Below are 13936 nucleotides of genomic sequence, written 5' to 3' on the forward strand. Positions count from 1 at the left end.
TTCTCAAGCCTAATTGGAAGTACTTACATCACTAAAAGGATCCCCTGGATCACCACACCCTCTATCGGTCACCTCCAACAGTTATGGAATAGGAAAACACAACCTTTTAGCTCAATATTAAGAGACTCTACGAATCTTCATATTACCATTACCAAATATATAATCAAGCACTCGATATTGAGTGTCAAAATGAAGATATATGTAAAAGTGGATCCAATCACCATTGGTTTGTTACTGCTCCAGTTCTCTACTGTCATTTCCTACTTGAATTCAGCACTTCAGAATACAAAATTATGCGAAAAAGGATTCTTTATTTTCTCGGAAACCATCATATGACTTTATCATCGTGATCATTAACAAAATATGTATTTCTTCACATACATTGTTTGTTCTCTAGTCTTGTCTCTGTAATCGTGCGAATATTGAAAATGGAACCATGATCAGAAGAACGGTTGTCACGAGACTTTATTTATTTATGCAGACGGAGTAAGAAAAGGTGCAAAACATACAAGAATTATGAGTAGTTTCATATGTATTTCTGAAGAACACAACAGCTTTTCTGCTTGTCATTTGGATGTGAATATTTTTCTACAATATGTAATTATACCATTACAAAAAACCCTTCGAGGGACAAAATTCCAATCCTTTTCCAGCTTTTGCTACCCAAATATTTTTACCATACAATGGATGGAGTAAATAGCTGTTTTGAGTAGTTTTTACTCATTTCATGTCTTTTGCTGACTGTTCATGCAATACAAGCCAGTTTGGTATATTTCCAACAGTGATAAACATTTTCATGTTTTCCCTTTCTTTATTTGCATTCTTCACCAGTAATCAGATGGCAAAACAGGAAACCATGAACCAATGCTAAAACCACCAATAGAGGAAGAGCTAGAATAAAGTACCCACCAATCCCCGAGCATACCGATGACAAGAAACTTCTGTGACAATGACGAGACACGAGCAATGCACGCAATCCCATAGTCTTGAACTTCCACATGCATGATAATAGCATTACTCAACTGTTAAATCAAACAACCATTTCATTGAACAAAGTCAAAAACTACTATATTAGCAACACAATCTGAAACCACAGGATTTTTACAAAGATGAAAGTATATCATTTCATGCGAATAAAGTCGAAATTGTATCATGGATTCTTTTAACAGAAAAAACAAATTCATTTACCACATATACAAAGATGAAACTGCATCATAGATTCTTTTCACAAAGAACAAAGTAGAGACCTACATCATTTAAAACAAAACTGAAACCCTAAACCCTAAAGAATCAGCAAGATCAAAGCGAACATTAATACATTTCAAGAAAGAAAATCCTGGTGAACAAAACGATGGTAAAACTAGCACTAGAATGTCTCAAAATTAGATGATAATTTTATGCATAAAAGCCATAAATGAGACAAAAATCATCACCTGACTTTTAAGTCGACCCAATCCATCCATTCGTTGAGCAGCTTGCAATCTCTTCTGGAATAAAACCCAGATAAAAGAAAAGTAAGGCCTCCAAATATTGAGACTTATCCTTACTAGTTGGCCATGAATAAAAACAGAACAATATTGTTACCAAACCTGTTCAACCCATATGTAGATTGATGATGGCGTAGGTCTTGTGCTCCACAAAAGAAATAAACAATTAAGACTCAATGATATTGGATAATGCCAACCCATTGCCACTGTCATCACCAACAGTAATGGAACCCATAATCGCCTCATCCAGACAAATACAAGTGAATGGTCTCCATCCAGTTTTCCATCACCTGCATCAGTTGAAGTATCTTCTGAACCTGGTAAAACATAAGTAATCACATTGCTGCTTACTATCTCAATTTATGCACTTGTTCTTCCGGGTTTTTTTCATTTTCTGTTTCATTCTCTTCACTTTAAGTTCCATGTTTTCGGTCCCATTGTTTTCCATAAAAAGGGTTTGTGTTGCTAAATGCTCTATATAATTTTTCATGATCTTTCCATTATTTGGCTTCATTTTCTCCAATATTTTCTTTCCTTCTCGCCTAACAGCACATAAAGTTCCATTAAAACTGCAATTACTGATTATTATCTTTTAAGCACGTCGCAAAAAGAAGGAATCATCTCATTTCCTTACCTCCATCACACTTTACAATATCCATGTTTTTGCTTATATATGTGTTTGCAATGCAAGAAGCTGCAGCCAGCCCAACAACCACTGAAGAAAACTTCTTCACTTCTAAAAAAAGAAAAAGAAAAAACAACGTCTTTCCAAATTCAGACCACAGACCCAAAATAAAAAAATTCAAAACCACAGGGGTAGAGTAAAATAAATTTACCCGGAAAGCAACGTGGAAAATTTAAAAGCTTCAGGTGTAACTTGTTATGTAGTATTTGTTTCTCCAAGCCTGGAGACTTGCAGAGTTCAGAGAAGGTATGATTTGAGTGTCTTAACTGAAATGAACCACGATGAACTCCTACACCTGCCAACAAGGTATTTCTCAACTTTCTTTATCTCATTCCCATAGAGATTGGATAATAATCTTCTTTTTGCATTACTTATACGTGTAAAGAAAGCATGAAAACATTGCTGAATCAATTTCTGATCAAAGTCAATTTGAAATATTCACATTTTGTGATAGCTGCATTGCCCACTAAAAAGCATCAGCCACTGTATGCATTGGCTAAATCCAACCTGAAAAGCCACTCTAATCTACTAATGTATATAGCATAAAGATGCTGAATCAATAGGAGAAATCATATAGAACAACACAAGAGCTATTCTTGTCGCAATTACCAGGAAGGCATCATTCTTCATGATCATATTACACAATTACTTCTCTTCATTCTTCTTTCAAGTTCATAGTATTACTTATTCAACTTTCATCCTTTTGATAGTGCTTAATCAAACCAAAGAACATGTCAGAACCCAATCCCAAGTAGCATATTTTACATCTCTTCGACGTCCATTTTCTGCCTTACGTTTTCCTGCCACATTCGAACTTGCTTTAACATTTTCAATAGACGGCAAACAACGTACCCAATATTTCTTTTATTTTCACAAATTCCCCTGGTTTATGGTTTAAGCAACCTCCTCAGTTACGGCCTTGAACTAGCCTCTACTAATATCCAATGCTGATTTATTTTAGATGATCAATATTCCTTTTGAGTAACGCCATCAATCAAACCTATATTTCCCCTATGTAGAGGCAAGGCATTTGGTGACATCTCTTTTCTTATAAAAAGACCAAACCCACCAGATACATCACGAAAGCTTTACATCCAAGGATGTCAAAACCAGTGAGAAAAATGAGACAATAGATACATTAAGACGATGTCACTTCTTATTGCGAAATGGCTGCCTCATCAAGAACTCTCTCTCGCAAATGAAGATAATGATCTCTATCAATCTATCTATCTATCTATCTATAATGATTCACCTCTTTCTGATAACGATCTCTCTTTTCAATAAATGTGACAATGACGATGGCAATTAAGATTAACGAATGAAAATAGTAAGTAACGAACCTGAATAGGCGAAGCGATTCGTCATTGTTTTCACTCTCAGCATCATTTTCTTTCAGAAGAGATGCAGGGAGATGGGAATGCCAAATTCGAAGAAGGAAAAGAAAGGGAGGGGGTAGGAGGAGAGAGAAACGGTGATCTCAGGGCCACCTCCATGGCCATGGGGCCACGCTCATCTCCATCTCTCGGCCAGAAACGTGGGGGGTCCACTCCTATAAACCCTAATCTCTATACGACCATAGCATCACATGTAGCGTTCAGAGAGAGAGAGAGGGCAGGGGTCTTGGGTTCGAATCCTTTCCTTTGCGGTTCCTTTATCCTTCTCTATCTATCTATAGATACATAGATACATAGATATAGCCCTTTGTATATGAATCAATTATTCTTGTTATGACACTGCATATTCAGAGATTTCGGTGTTATATCTGGGGTCAAGTATGGGTGTTATCCTGCCGAGTGTAACTCATGCCACTACAGAATCGGAGATTTCGGTGTTATGTCTGGATCAAGTATGGGTGTTATCCTCCCTAGCCACCCACCCCCAATCGCCCATAAGTTGATTCGAATTAGTTGAGCGAGCACGCTCAACCGGATCCGGATTGGCGGAATAAGCCAGAGCCAAATCGGTATCCGGAATGGAGAACCAAATCGGTGTCCGGATGATATCCAGAAACTAGGTGCCAGATTGGAGAGACGGATCGGGGAGCTGGATTCAAATGTGAACCGGAAGACTAGTAGTAGCCTATACTCCTAGACTACGAGGTAGTCAGAGTCCTCGTAGTTAGTGTCAGTCGCTCGTATGAGCATTGAAGTACATAGTACTTCTGTCAGTCCTTTTGAGGACTTGTATATATAAATAGTGTTGTTTAGCACGTTGTATGTACAGAGAGTTACAGAGTGTTATTCTTTAATTGAGTTTATGCTCTCTCTATCTCTGTCTCTCCCATGTATGCTAAGTACTCTCTAGCTTCCATTGAACTTGTTTTTTATTCTCTGTCTCTACCCAGCTAAACCGGTTTATCAAAGCTTCCGCACGCAAACTTTTACATGGTATCAGAGCGCGAGGGTTGAGACTCTTCTGTAGCCGACAGAAGCTTTTGAAGACAAACCCTAACACCCAATGAAGAACAGTAGAGAACTGAAATGGACAGAGGTATGGCAAGTTCGCTTCCCACAAAAAAGCTCGACCAGAGCAACTATGCATCGTGGTCATATAAAATGCACCAGTACCTGCTGGGGCATGGATGTTGGAGCTATGTGGAAGGAACCAACGAGGTAGCACCAGAACCGACACACAAAGACTTCCCGTCATGGGAGCAAGGAGCAAGTCGAGTATTGTACTGCCTCGCATCTGGTGTGCACGATGAGATGCTCGGTTACATCAAGGATGCAAAAACACCAAAGGAGGCATGGGAAAATCTATGGAAGATTTTCGCCACAAGTATCACAACCCGTAAGTTGCAACTCCGGCAAGAGTTGAACAACATTCGGTAGAGAGATATGTTGGTTACAGACTACACCACCAAGATTAAGGAGATCTATGATGCACTCGGATCCATCAACAGAACGGTGGAAGAAGACGAGATGGTCCGGATATGTCTTGGTGGTCTAGCACAACGGTATGGGCCAATCTGGACAACAATTTGCACCCGGGAGAAGCTACCGTCCTTCTTCGACTTACAATCAATGTTGATGGTCGAAGAAAACCACGCGAGTGGTTCGAGGACCACTCAATCGAACAACCGGATGCTGTACACGGAGGTGGATCAGCCCTGTGGACATGGAGGACGATGTGGGTCAACACGTAGTGGAGGCGGCCGGCAAGAGCAGAATCGAAGGCACAGAGACAATGCCGACAGCAGTTCCGGACCCTCCATAAGCAAGGGGAGTCAAGCTAGTGCCAGAAACTGGCAAGGAAAGGCCGCCACAGAATGCTGGTACTATGGCAAGAAAGGCCATGGAGAAAGTTGTTACATGTTTTAGGGTTACGGTTAATGATAATGATAATGATGATGATTGATGATGAAGATAGACATGGTGTAATAGTGAAGATGATGAATGACATGATGGTGAGAGAGATCATGAAGCACAAGACAAGCATTGAGGGGTGGGGGTTGGTGCCTAGAATGGCTCCATCCCCTTCCCAAGGGGGTTCAACGTAAGGGGGAGAGAGAGAGAGAGAGATTGAGAGAGAAATGTTCCTTGTATTCATTCATTCCCCGTAATGGGTTAAATAGGTATAAAGGGGTAGATACACAATGGTGCAAACCCCTTGGGCATTTATACCTAGTCACTCACTCACACCTCTTTGTATCAACCACACTCACACTTATCAATCACCGGTACATCTCGTACGGTAACACAATATGGCACGCTCGTGGGAGAGTGCCTTGCACGTCGATCCCACATGCCTTGATCATAATCATTCTTCGACTGGAATTTCCATCGGTCCTCTCAATGATCGACTCCCTCGATCGGAGTGCTTGACTTGAACATCTCCGTCGGTCAACGAATCTTCATCGACACGAACATTCCCGTTCTGTCGGTTCAGGAACATTGATATCATGGGTCCAAAAACGTTGTGTGTATGTGTATCTTCCTTTTGTTAATTTTGTGAGTTGTGTGTCGATCGCGTCCATTAGTTTTCGAAATTTCATAGGTGCCCTTTGATTTTAAAAATTTTGTTCGATACTCCTATCATTCTCTATTGCCCTTTCTTTTTATTGATTGATTTATTATTATTATTATTCCCCTCCTCTCTCTTGCTTCTGACTTTGTGTGTGTAATTTCCCGTTGTTTCTTCCTCTTCTTTCTCCTTCTTCTTCTTCTTCTTCTTTTGTCTACATGTCTCCTTCCTCTTCTTCTTCTTCTTCTTCTTCTCTGTTCATCTACTATTGCCTCTGCTTCCTCTTCCTCTTCTTCTTATTTTCTACATCTCTCTTCTTCCAAACGTCTCCGTCGATGGCTGCTCTTTTTGCCTCCGTCGCTTTGTCCGCCCTTCTCTGTTCATCTCCGTCTCTGTATTTGGTTGTATGTTTATCTATCTCAGATGTTTTTGTTTTTGTTTCCGTCTCCAACCCCATCGCCGTCACTGTCGTCGTCCGTTGTCGTTGTCTCTGTCCGTCACTGTCGTCTGTCGGTTCATCATCGTCCAACTTTGTCTATCTGTGTGTCCGACTTCGTTCGGTCCGTCTATTTGATCCGGACGTTATTGTCTTTCCGGCCCTCCAGCCACTGTTCGGCTGTCCGGCCCATCGTTTTAGCGTCATCGTCATTCTGGCCTTCGGTTGTCCGGCTATTCTTGTCGCTTTTCGGCGTGGTGTCGTCGTTCCGGTTGTTGTCCCGCCGCTTCTCGGCCGCTTCGGCTGTCTCTCCGGTCGCTAATTTTTGCCGCCGCCAGTTGTACGTGTCCGACCCTATCTTTCTGGTCCTCCGTTCATTCTTCCATCCGTTCATTTGTCTGGCCTGTACGGTTCGGCCACATCCGTTTTGGCACCGTTCGGCCATCTCAGTCCAGCCGTTATGTGTCTTTGCACATTTCGGAAATCGATCCAGTCGCTATCCGGCGGTTGCCGCTCTGCCGTTGCCACTATACGACCGCCACTTGATTCAGTCACTGTCTCTGTCCGGCCGGGCCGCTATTGGTCGGCCACCACTCTAGCCGTTGGTATGTGGCCACCGTCGTCCGATCGCCATCCCGGCTCCGTCACCGTTCCGACTGTTCGGCCCATTCCGGTCATCTCTCGCACCACGCTTCCCTGCACACGCACGTTGTCGTTAACCACACACTTGCACATACGTCCATTGTGTATCTCATTCTGTGACGTCCTCTCGCACAACATCACCGTCTTGCATTCCTCGACCTCGACGACTTCCAATCACTATCACCATTTCACGCACATCGTCGATTTGATTTCTCGCACATCATCGCCACCATTCTTGCACATTCATCGATTCCATTTCTTGCACATTTCTGATTTGATTTGCTACACATCATAAATTCGCTAACCACACATGCATAGATGCCGTAGCCATTCTTACACTCCTGTTGATTTGATTTCATGCTGTCTCGCACATACTTCCGCCACATATCCTTCTTCAACTTCTTCTCCAAAGGGGGGTCGTTGCCTTAGTGGGTAAACGATTTCCGACTAAAACTGTATTACGGACCAATGCCGCAGAACCCATTCAAGCAACTGGAGGACGGAGCAAGAACCGGAAGCGGTATTCGGATAGCCGGCAACCAAGAGGAACCTACCACGAATCTGATGTTACCGGAAAAGGAGTAACATGTGTCCTAGAAAAAAAGAAAAAGAAAAAATAAAGCCATCATGCAGGGGCGAGGAGTAAAGATGTGACGAATGCATGAGAAAAGAAGAAAAAGAAAAGAAAAGAAGAAGAAGAATGTTGAGAGATCAAGCTCAACTTAGTTTAGTTAGTTAGTCAACCATGTAACTTTGTAGTTACCTAGATAGAATCTAGTTAGAAGTGTTGACTATAAGGCCTTAAAGAGGATCTTGTATTTAAGTGGGATATTCTAGATCCTCCACTCCTAAGTACATTTAATATAGGACTTATTCCTTAGTACCTATATTTTACTCACACATGTGAACCTTTGCACATGAGATGTATATATACCTCATTGTGGGTATTTTTGTATTTGATGATGATGATAATGATAATGCTAATTTAATATAGAGTTAACCATCCCCCATCTTATGTTTCTCATAAGTGTATTTTCTTCTCTCTCTTCCTCTCACACACATACACACACATATCACTTAATCTTCCGCTTAATCAATTAATCACATAATTAGGTACTAATTAATCCTTGCTTAATTACATGCCTAAGTCTTAACATGGTATCAGAGCGCATGGTTTAGAAAATCCACTAAGCCCACTTGACTCCATGATTGTGTGTTCGAGACACCGACGACAAAATCCGGCTATCTGCTACCATAGTGCCGCTACGTAGCACGTGTATGTGATCAAAGGAAGAAAAGCAAAAGAAGAGAAGACACTACAATCAACATGAACACACAAATGGGTAGCTCGTTCCCTAGTGAAAAGTTAGACCAGAGCAATTATTCATCTTGTTAGTACAAGATGACCCAATACCTCGTTGGCCAAGGGTATTGGAGCTACGTTAACGGCGCACTCGAAAACAAGCCTGACATCACAAATGCCAACTACCCAACGTGGGAGGAAGGAGCAAGTTGGGTAATGTATTGCTTGGCAACATGTGTCCACAACCACATGCTTAGCCACATTCGAGACGCCAAGACGCCTAAAGAGGCGTGGGAGAACTTAAAGAAGATGTTCTCCGCCAACACGATTGCCCGCAAGCTTCAACGTCGACAAGAGTTGAATAATATTCGACAAAAAGACATGTTCGTGTCGGACTACACTACCAAGATCAAGAGCATTTGCGACTCACTTGGTTCCATCAACATAAACGTCGATGAAGACGAGATGGTTCAAGTATGCTTGGGCGGCCTTGCACAACAATTCGATCCATTACGGACGGCAATCTTGGCGAGAGATAACCCTCCTTCGTTCTTCGACCTCCAATCAATGCTATTGGTCGAAGAGAACCACGTGTTGAGCGACAAGCTCAATCGGATCCGGATCAACATCCGGAAGGAAGAGCCGGATCGGTGAGCTGGTGAGCAAGTGAGCCGGTGAGTTGGGGAGCCCGTTAGCTAGATCAAATAGTAACCGAAAGCCTAGTAGTAGCCTAGACTGCTAGGTAGTTAATAGTCTCGTAGTTAGTGTCAAACGCTCGAGTGAGCATTGAAGTATGCGGTACTTCTGTCAGTCGTCTTAGGACTTGTATAAATAGTGTTGTTGAGCATGTTTCATGTACAGAGTATTACAGAGAACTATTATTGTTTTCTAATAGATTTAACTTGTTCTGCTCTTTCTTTGTCTCTCCCGCGTACTGTCAAGTTCTCCATTAAACCTGTGTTTCTGTGTTCGGTTTTCTATTACTTTTGCACGCTATTCGTTTTTACATGGTATCAGAGCACGAGGGTTGAGAACCTCTGCAACCGACCTTAGCTCAAGAAGAAAACCTAACCTTCGTAAAGAACAAGAAAAACAAAATGGATAGAGGAATGGTTAGCTCGCTCCCGGTGGAGAAGCTTGACAGATCCAACTACGCATCGTGGTCATACAAGATGCACTAGTACCTGCTTGGGCATGGTTACTGGAACTATGTCGACGGAGCTAACGACACAACACATGATGCGACATACAAGAACTTCCCAATGTGGGAACAAGCGGCAAGCAGAGTGATGTACTACTTTGCGTCAAGTGTTGGAGACCAACTGCTGAGCCATGTGATGCTTGTTGCCGAGCAAAGATGCCACGACATCATCCATATGGCTTGTTGGACTCCTTACCAATTCCAAGCAAGCAATGGCAGTCCATTTGTCTTGATTTTATCATAGATCTTCCAGTCTCGAAGGGTTTCGATGCTATCTTAACCAACGTCAATCGATATACTAAGATGGCACATTTTGGGCCTTGTACTAAGGCCATCACAAGTGAAGAAACCACTGCCCTTGTCATGCGTGAGGTATTTCGGCATCATGGCCTCCCAGACAGCATCATCAGACCTCTCCTCCGGCTACCATCCCCAGACCGATGGGCAGGCGGAATGAACAAATCAAACGCTAGAACAATACCTCTGGTGTTTTCTGAGTTACCAACAAGACGATTGGGTTGATATTCTCCACTTTGCGGAGTTTGCTTATAATAATGTTATTCACTCCTCGACTCGGTCTCCCCATTTTACGCTTATACCAGTTCTCATCCTCGCTTGTCTGTGATTGACACCCCGGAGCTACCTACCAATCCTCATGCCGAGGATCATTTGGAGAGGCTACACAAGATTCAAATGGATCTATCTACTCAACTTCGTCATGCTCAACACACACAAAAGACTTATGCGGATCGTCATCGACTTCCCTCCTCTTTTGCCATCGGAGATCGAGTATGGCTCTTACGTCGTCACATCAAGACTACTCGACCGTGCGACCAATTGGACTATCGATGCCTCGGTCCTTTTCGTCGTATCGGTAAGATTAATTATGTCACGTTTTGCCTTGATCTTCCTCCGTACCTTCAAATACATCCGGTCTTCCATAGTTCTCTTCTTGAACCTTATAAGGCCAACACTATTCCCAATCGTGTTACACCACCGCCTCCCCTACTTGAGTTGGATGCCGGCCCGGAGTATGAAGTTGTTGTCGTCCTCGACTCCAAGTTTGTTCGCAACAAACTTTATTATTTGATTGATTGGCTCGGCTATAGTCCGAGCGAACATACTTGGGAACCCGTCGAGCATGTCGCTAATGCTCAGGATCTTCTTGTTGATTTCCACCGATAGTATCCGGACAAACCCGGTCCTCAATCCACGTTGACTCGTTATACTTGTTGTCTTAAGGGCAGGATATTATTTTCATTTAAGTTTTACTATAGAAAATTAATGCATATTCCAAATTTCTCTAGAACATTCTAGAAGCTTCAGGACTACTCCTGAGAGCACTATAAAAGGAGGCACAAAGCATTATTTTGAACCAAATTGGTTCAACGTCAGTCTTAAGCCTCATAGCTATTTTGTACTTACTTTTCATATAATATATCATCTATTATCGTCATCTCTCTCTCTCTCTCTCTCTCTCTCTTCCTCTCTCGGGAGTCTTACGCAGTCCCGTCCTATTAGTACTAATAGTACTTCCCTTCTCTAGTACTAATTCTCTCTCTGTTTTAGTACTATTCCTGAGAAATAGTTTGGGGAGGGTGGGAGAGGAACCAAGTATGTCTTGGTATTTTGCCCTTATCTCGGCATAGGTTGGACACTTGCATGTAAAGTGATACTCATCCTCTATCTCTATGTGGCATAACCTACATATCCTTTCCTCCCTCAGGACTCCATTAGTACGACCATTCTCAATCTCAAGTTGCTGAGATGATATTCTAAGTTGTCCAATGGCAACCCTTAGTGCATGTGGTAAGAATACATCTAGATATTTTGGCCGCGTGATAAAACCTAACTTAGAGAGGTGCATGAAGTGTTCCTTATAGTACAACATTTTAGATGGGAGTGGCTCTAGTGGGGTGATCCATTTATACCGAGTGTAAATTTGCCATATTTCTTAGCGTATTACTTTATTGCGGTCCTCATGAGAGATTAAAGTGTTATCAATTGTGTGGTTGTACCTAAGGGGAGGTAGGTTATTAATGTCTAGACCATTTGCAAGAAGCAAACTCACCATCATGCCATACCATGAGCTAGTATAACCGGACTCATACAGTGATCAAGAGGCCTTAAAGGCTTGATGAGATATTCTATCATGTGGTTGGCTATGTATCTTGTGAATAAACACTACACGTTGGAAAAGTGCCTCTACTAACATTGGGGGTAACGTGAACTCAGGCCTAATAATGTCATGTGGTACTGTCGATTTGCTTCAGAGTTGGCATGATAACATCATCACCAACGGTGTCGTGAAGAAAACCGTCCACAAGCGGAATCGGTGCACCGGAGCGTAGAAACCGACTCTTCATGCACGTGCGCCTTATGATGTACATAGGAGATCCTAGGCGGGCAGATTCGGTAGGTAGGAAGTAAAGGGGGGAAACGACTCCTTCCTTGCCTATAAAAGGAGGGAGACGAGGAGGGGAAAGGGATCGCGGAGAGTCGAGGACGAAGTGCTGTCGGTTTGCGAGCGAAGGCTTCTCTCTCTCTCTCTCTCTGGTTTGCAAACGCCATAGCTTCCTTCTGTGCAGGTTTTGGGAGGCTCGCACTGCTCTGAGGAATGCCCGAGTGCTTCCGGCAACACCTCCAACCTACTCCTTCCTCTCTGTGCGTTTACGAGCAGGTATCGGCATCTGTTCGCCGGCCTGTTCGGTTGTAACCGACTTCGTGTTTCGTTGTCTTCGTGTTCTTGTCGTTTGTCTTTGTTAATAGATACATACATTCGTGTCTTTCTGTGTTGCTGTCCCGCTTGTGTCTTTGCGTCGAAGGGCCGTGTCCCTGTGGATCTACGCTCGCACGTAGAGGGTCTCTTCTCCTTCCTCTCTTGCCCTTTGGTACAGGACCCCCGAAGTTCCGCCTCATTCCACGCATCCGCGAGGAATACCTCGACATCTTGGTGAACCCGACGTGAAGGAGGCGGCAGAAGAGCAGAAGATGAAGGGGTCGGATCTTGCGGAGGCCATGGCTTCGGCCGTGGATCGGATATTAAGTGCACGCGAGGGCACCAGCGCCCTCGACAGAGCCATTGAGGCGGTCGTCGGTACAATCGGCCGGTTCAGCGGAAAGGATGCCACGAGGTATTTGGCGTCCTACGGGGCAGAAATGCTGATGCGGGACATTCCGGAAGAGAGGCGTCTTGCCGGGTTTCCTCGAGTGGCGATGCCGAGCATCCATGCGGAGGTGCTCGAGGTGCGGGCGGAGAGCCGTACCTGGGAGGAGTTCGAAGGCCGACTCCTAGAAAAATACGGGCTGGACGACGCGCTCCGGCTTTCGAAACGGGACTTCATGGAATGGGTGGAGTCCCCCGGCAAGGGAAGAAATGCGTCGGCACTCCTCCGGGAGTTTGAAGAACGCTTTGCGCGCCTTTCGGTGCTTGACCGAACCGTTCTGGATACGAGCCGGGTCCTATTGTTCGTCAAGTCGGTGGATGAGCGGGACCGGGACCAAGTCGGCTCCTTGCTGGAAACCGAGGACGGGCTGACAACCGACTGGGCTGCGGTTAAGAGAGTCTGTGGCCGTTTCGATAAACGGCGGGAATGGGCTGACAACGGGGCGGCCGGTGCGGGGTCTGTCACAGCAAGGAGGCTTGAACCGGCACCGCAAGTACGAAGGGAAGAAACCCGGGAATGGCTCGAAACCCGGGAATGACATGGTCAATGGCTCGTCCGGAGGAGCAGCGCTGGAGGAGTTGACGCGGGCGATAAAGGATCTCCAGATCGCCCAGACTCGAAGGGAAGGCGACGAACCGGCTCGTGACCGACGGCCGACAGCGGGGAACAGGTGCATGTGGTGCGACGAGGTCGGCCACATTCGGAAGGACTGCGGCGATTTCGCAGAGGCGTTGAGGAACCGGGTGGTGTACCTGTGGGAAGGTCGGGTGCACGCCGGCGACACCAGGAGGGCCCTGAACCGAAACGACGGGCGAGGAGGTATGAAGAGACTGATGGAAGAGGCAGCGGCCCGACACGTAGAGGCCATCCACTACTCGGCGTCGGCCGGAATTCGGGTCGGGGGCAGTGAGGCCCGAACAGAGGGCAAAGACGGATTCTGGTCGGCAATGCTAGGAGGTCTTGCCGGCGCACGGCTAAGGAAAGATGAAACGGACCACGCTGAGAGACGGGTCTGGGAAATAACCGGGTGGAGCGATCCGGTCGAGGAGAAG

General features: G+C 44.5%; 1 protein-coding gene across 2 annotated transcripts; it reads right to left on the reverse strand.

Annotated features, from left to right (window-relative positions):
- Nucleotides 1–440: 440 nt before the first annotated feature.
- On the reverse strand, nucleotides 441–3679 carry LOC147849864 (uncharacterized). 2 transcript variants are annotated; one of them, XM_087337287.1, is made up of 6 exons: nucleotides 3513–3679; nucleotides 2324–2467; nucleotides 2122–2223; nucleotides 1590–1804; nucleotides 1434–1484; nucleotides 441–1022 (listed from the first exon to the last, which is right to left on the reverse strand). In XM_087337287.1, exons 1-6 carry the CDS (start codon nucleotides 3556–3558, stop codon nucleotides 825–827), a joined length of 756 nt encoding a protein of 251 aa, XP_087193413.1. In that variant the 5' UTR covers nucleotides 3559–3679; the 3' UTR covers nucleotides 441–824. The 2 variants fall into 2 exon arrangements, with proteins under 2 accessions (XP_087193413.1, XP_087193412.1); XM_087337286.1 differs by having other exon boundaries at nucleotides 1434–1487; nucleotides 3513–3670.
- Nucleotides 3680–13936: the final 10257 nt, after the last annotated feature.

The sequence above is a fragment of the Azolla caroliniana genome, unplaced genomic scaffold (assembly GCF_043228905.1).
Source record: "Azolla caroliniana isolate FFs.n. ecotype wild unplaced genomic scaffold, voAzoCaro1.0.p SCAF_22, whole genome shotgun sequence".
Taxonomy (NCBI): Eukaryota; Viridiplantae; Streptophyta; class Polypodiopsida; order Salviniales; family Salviniaceae; genus Azolla; species Azolla caroliniana.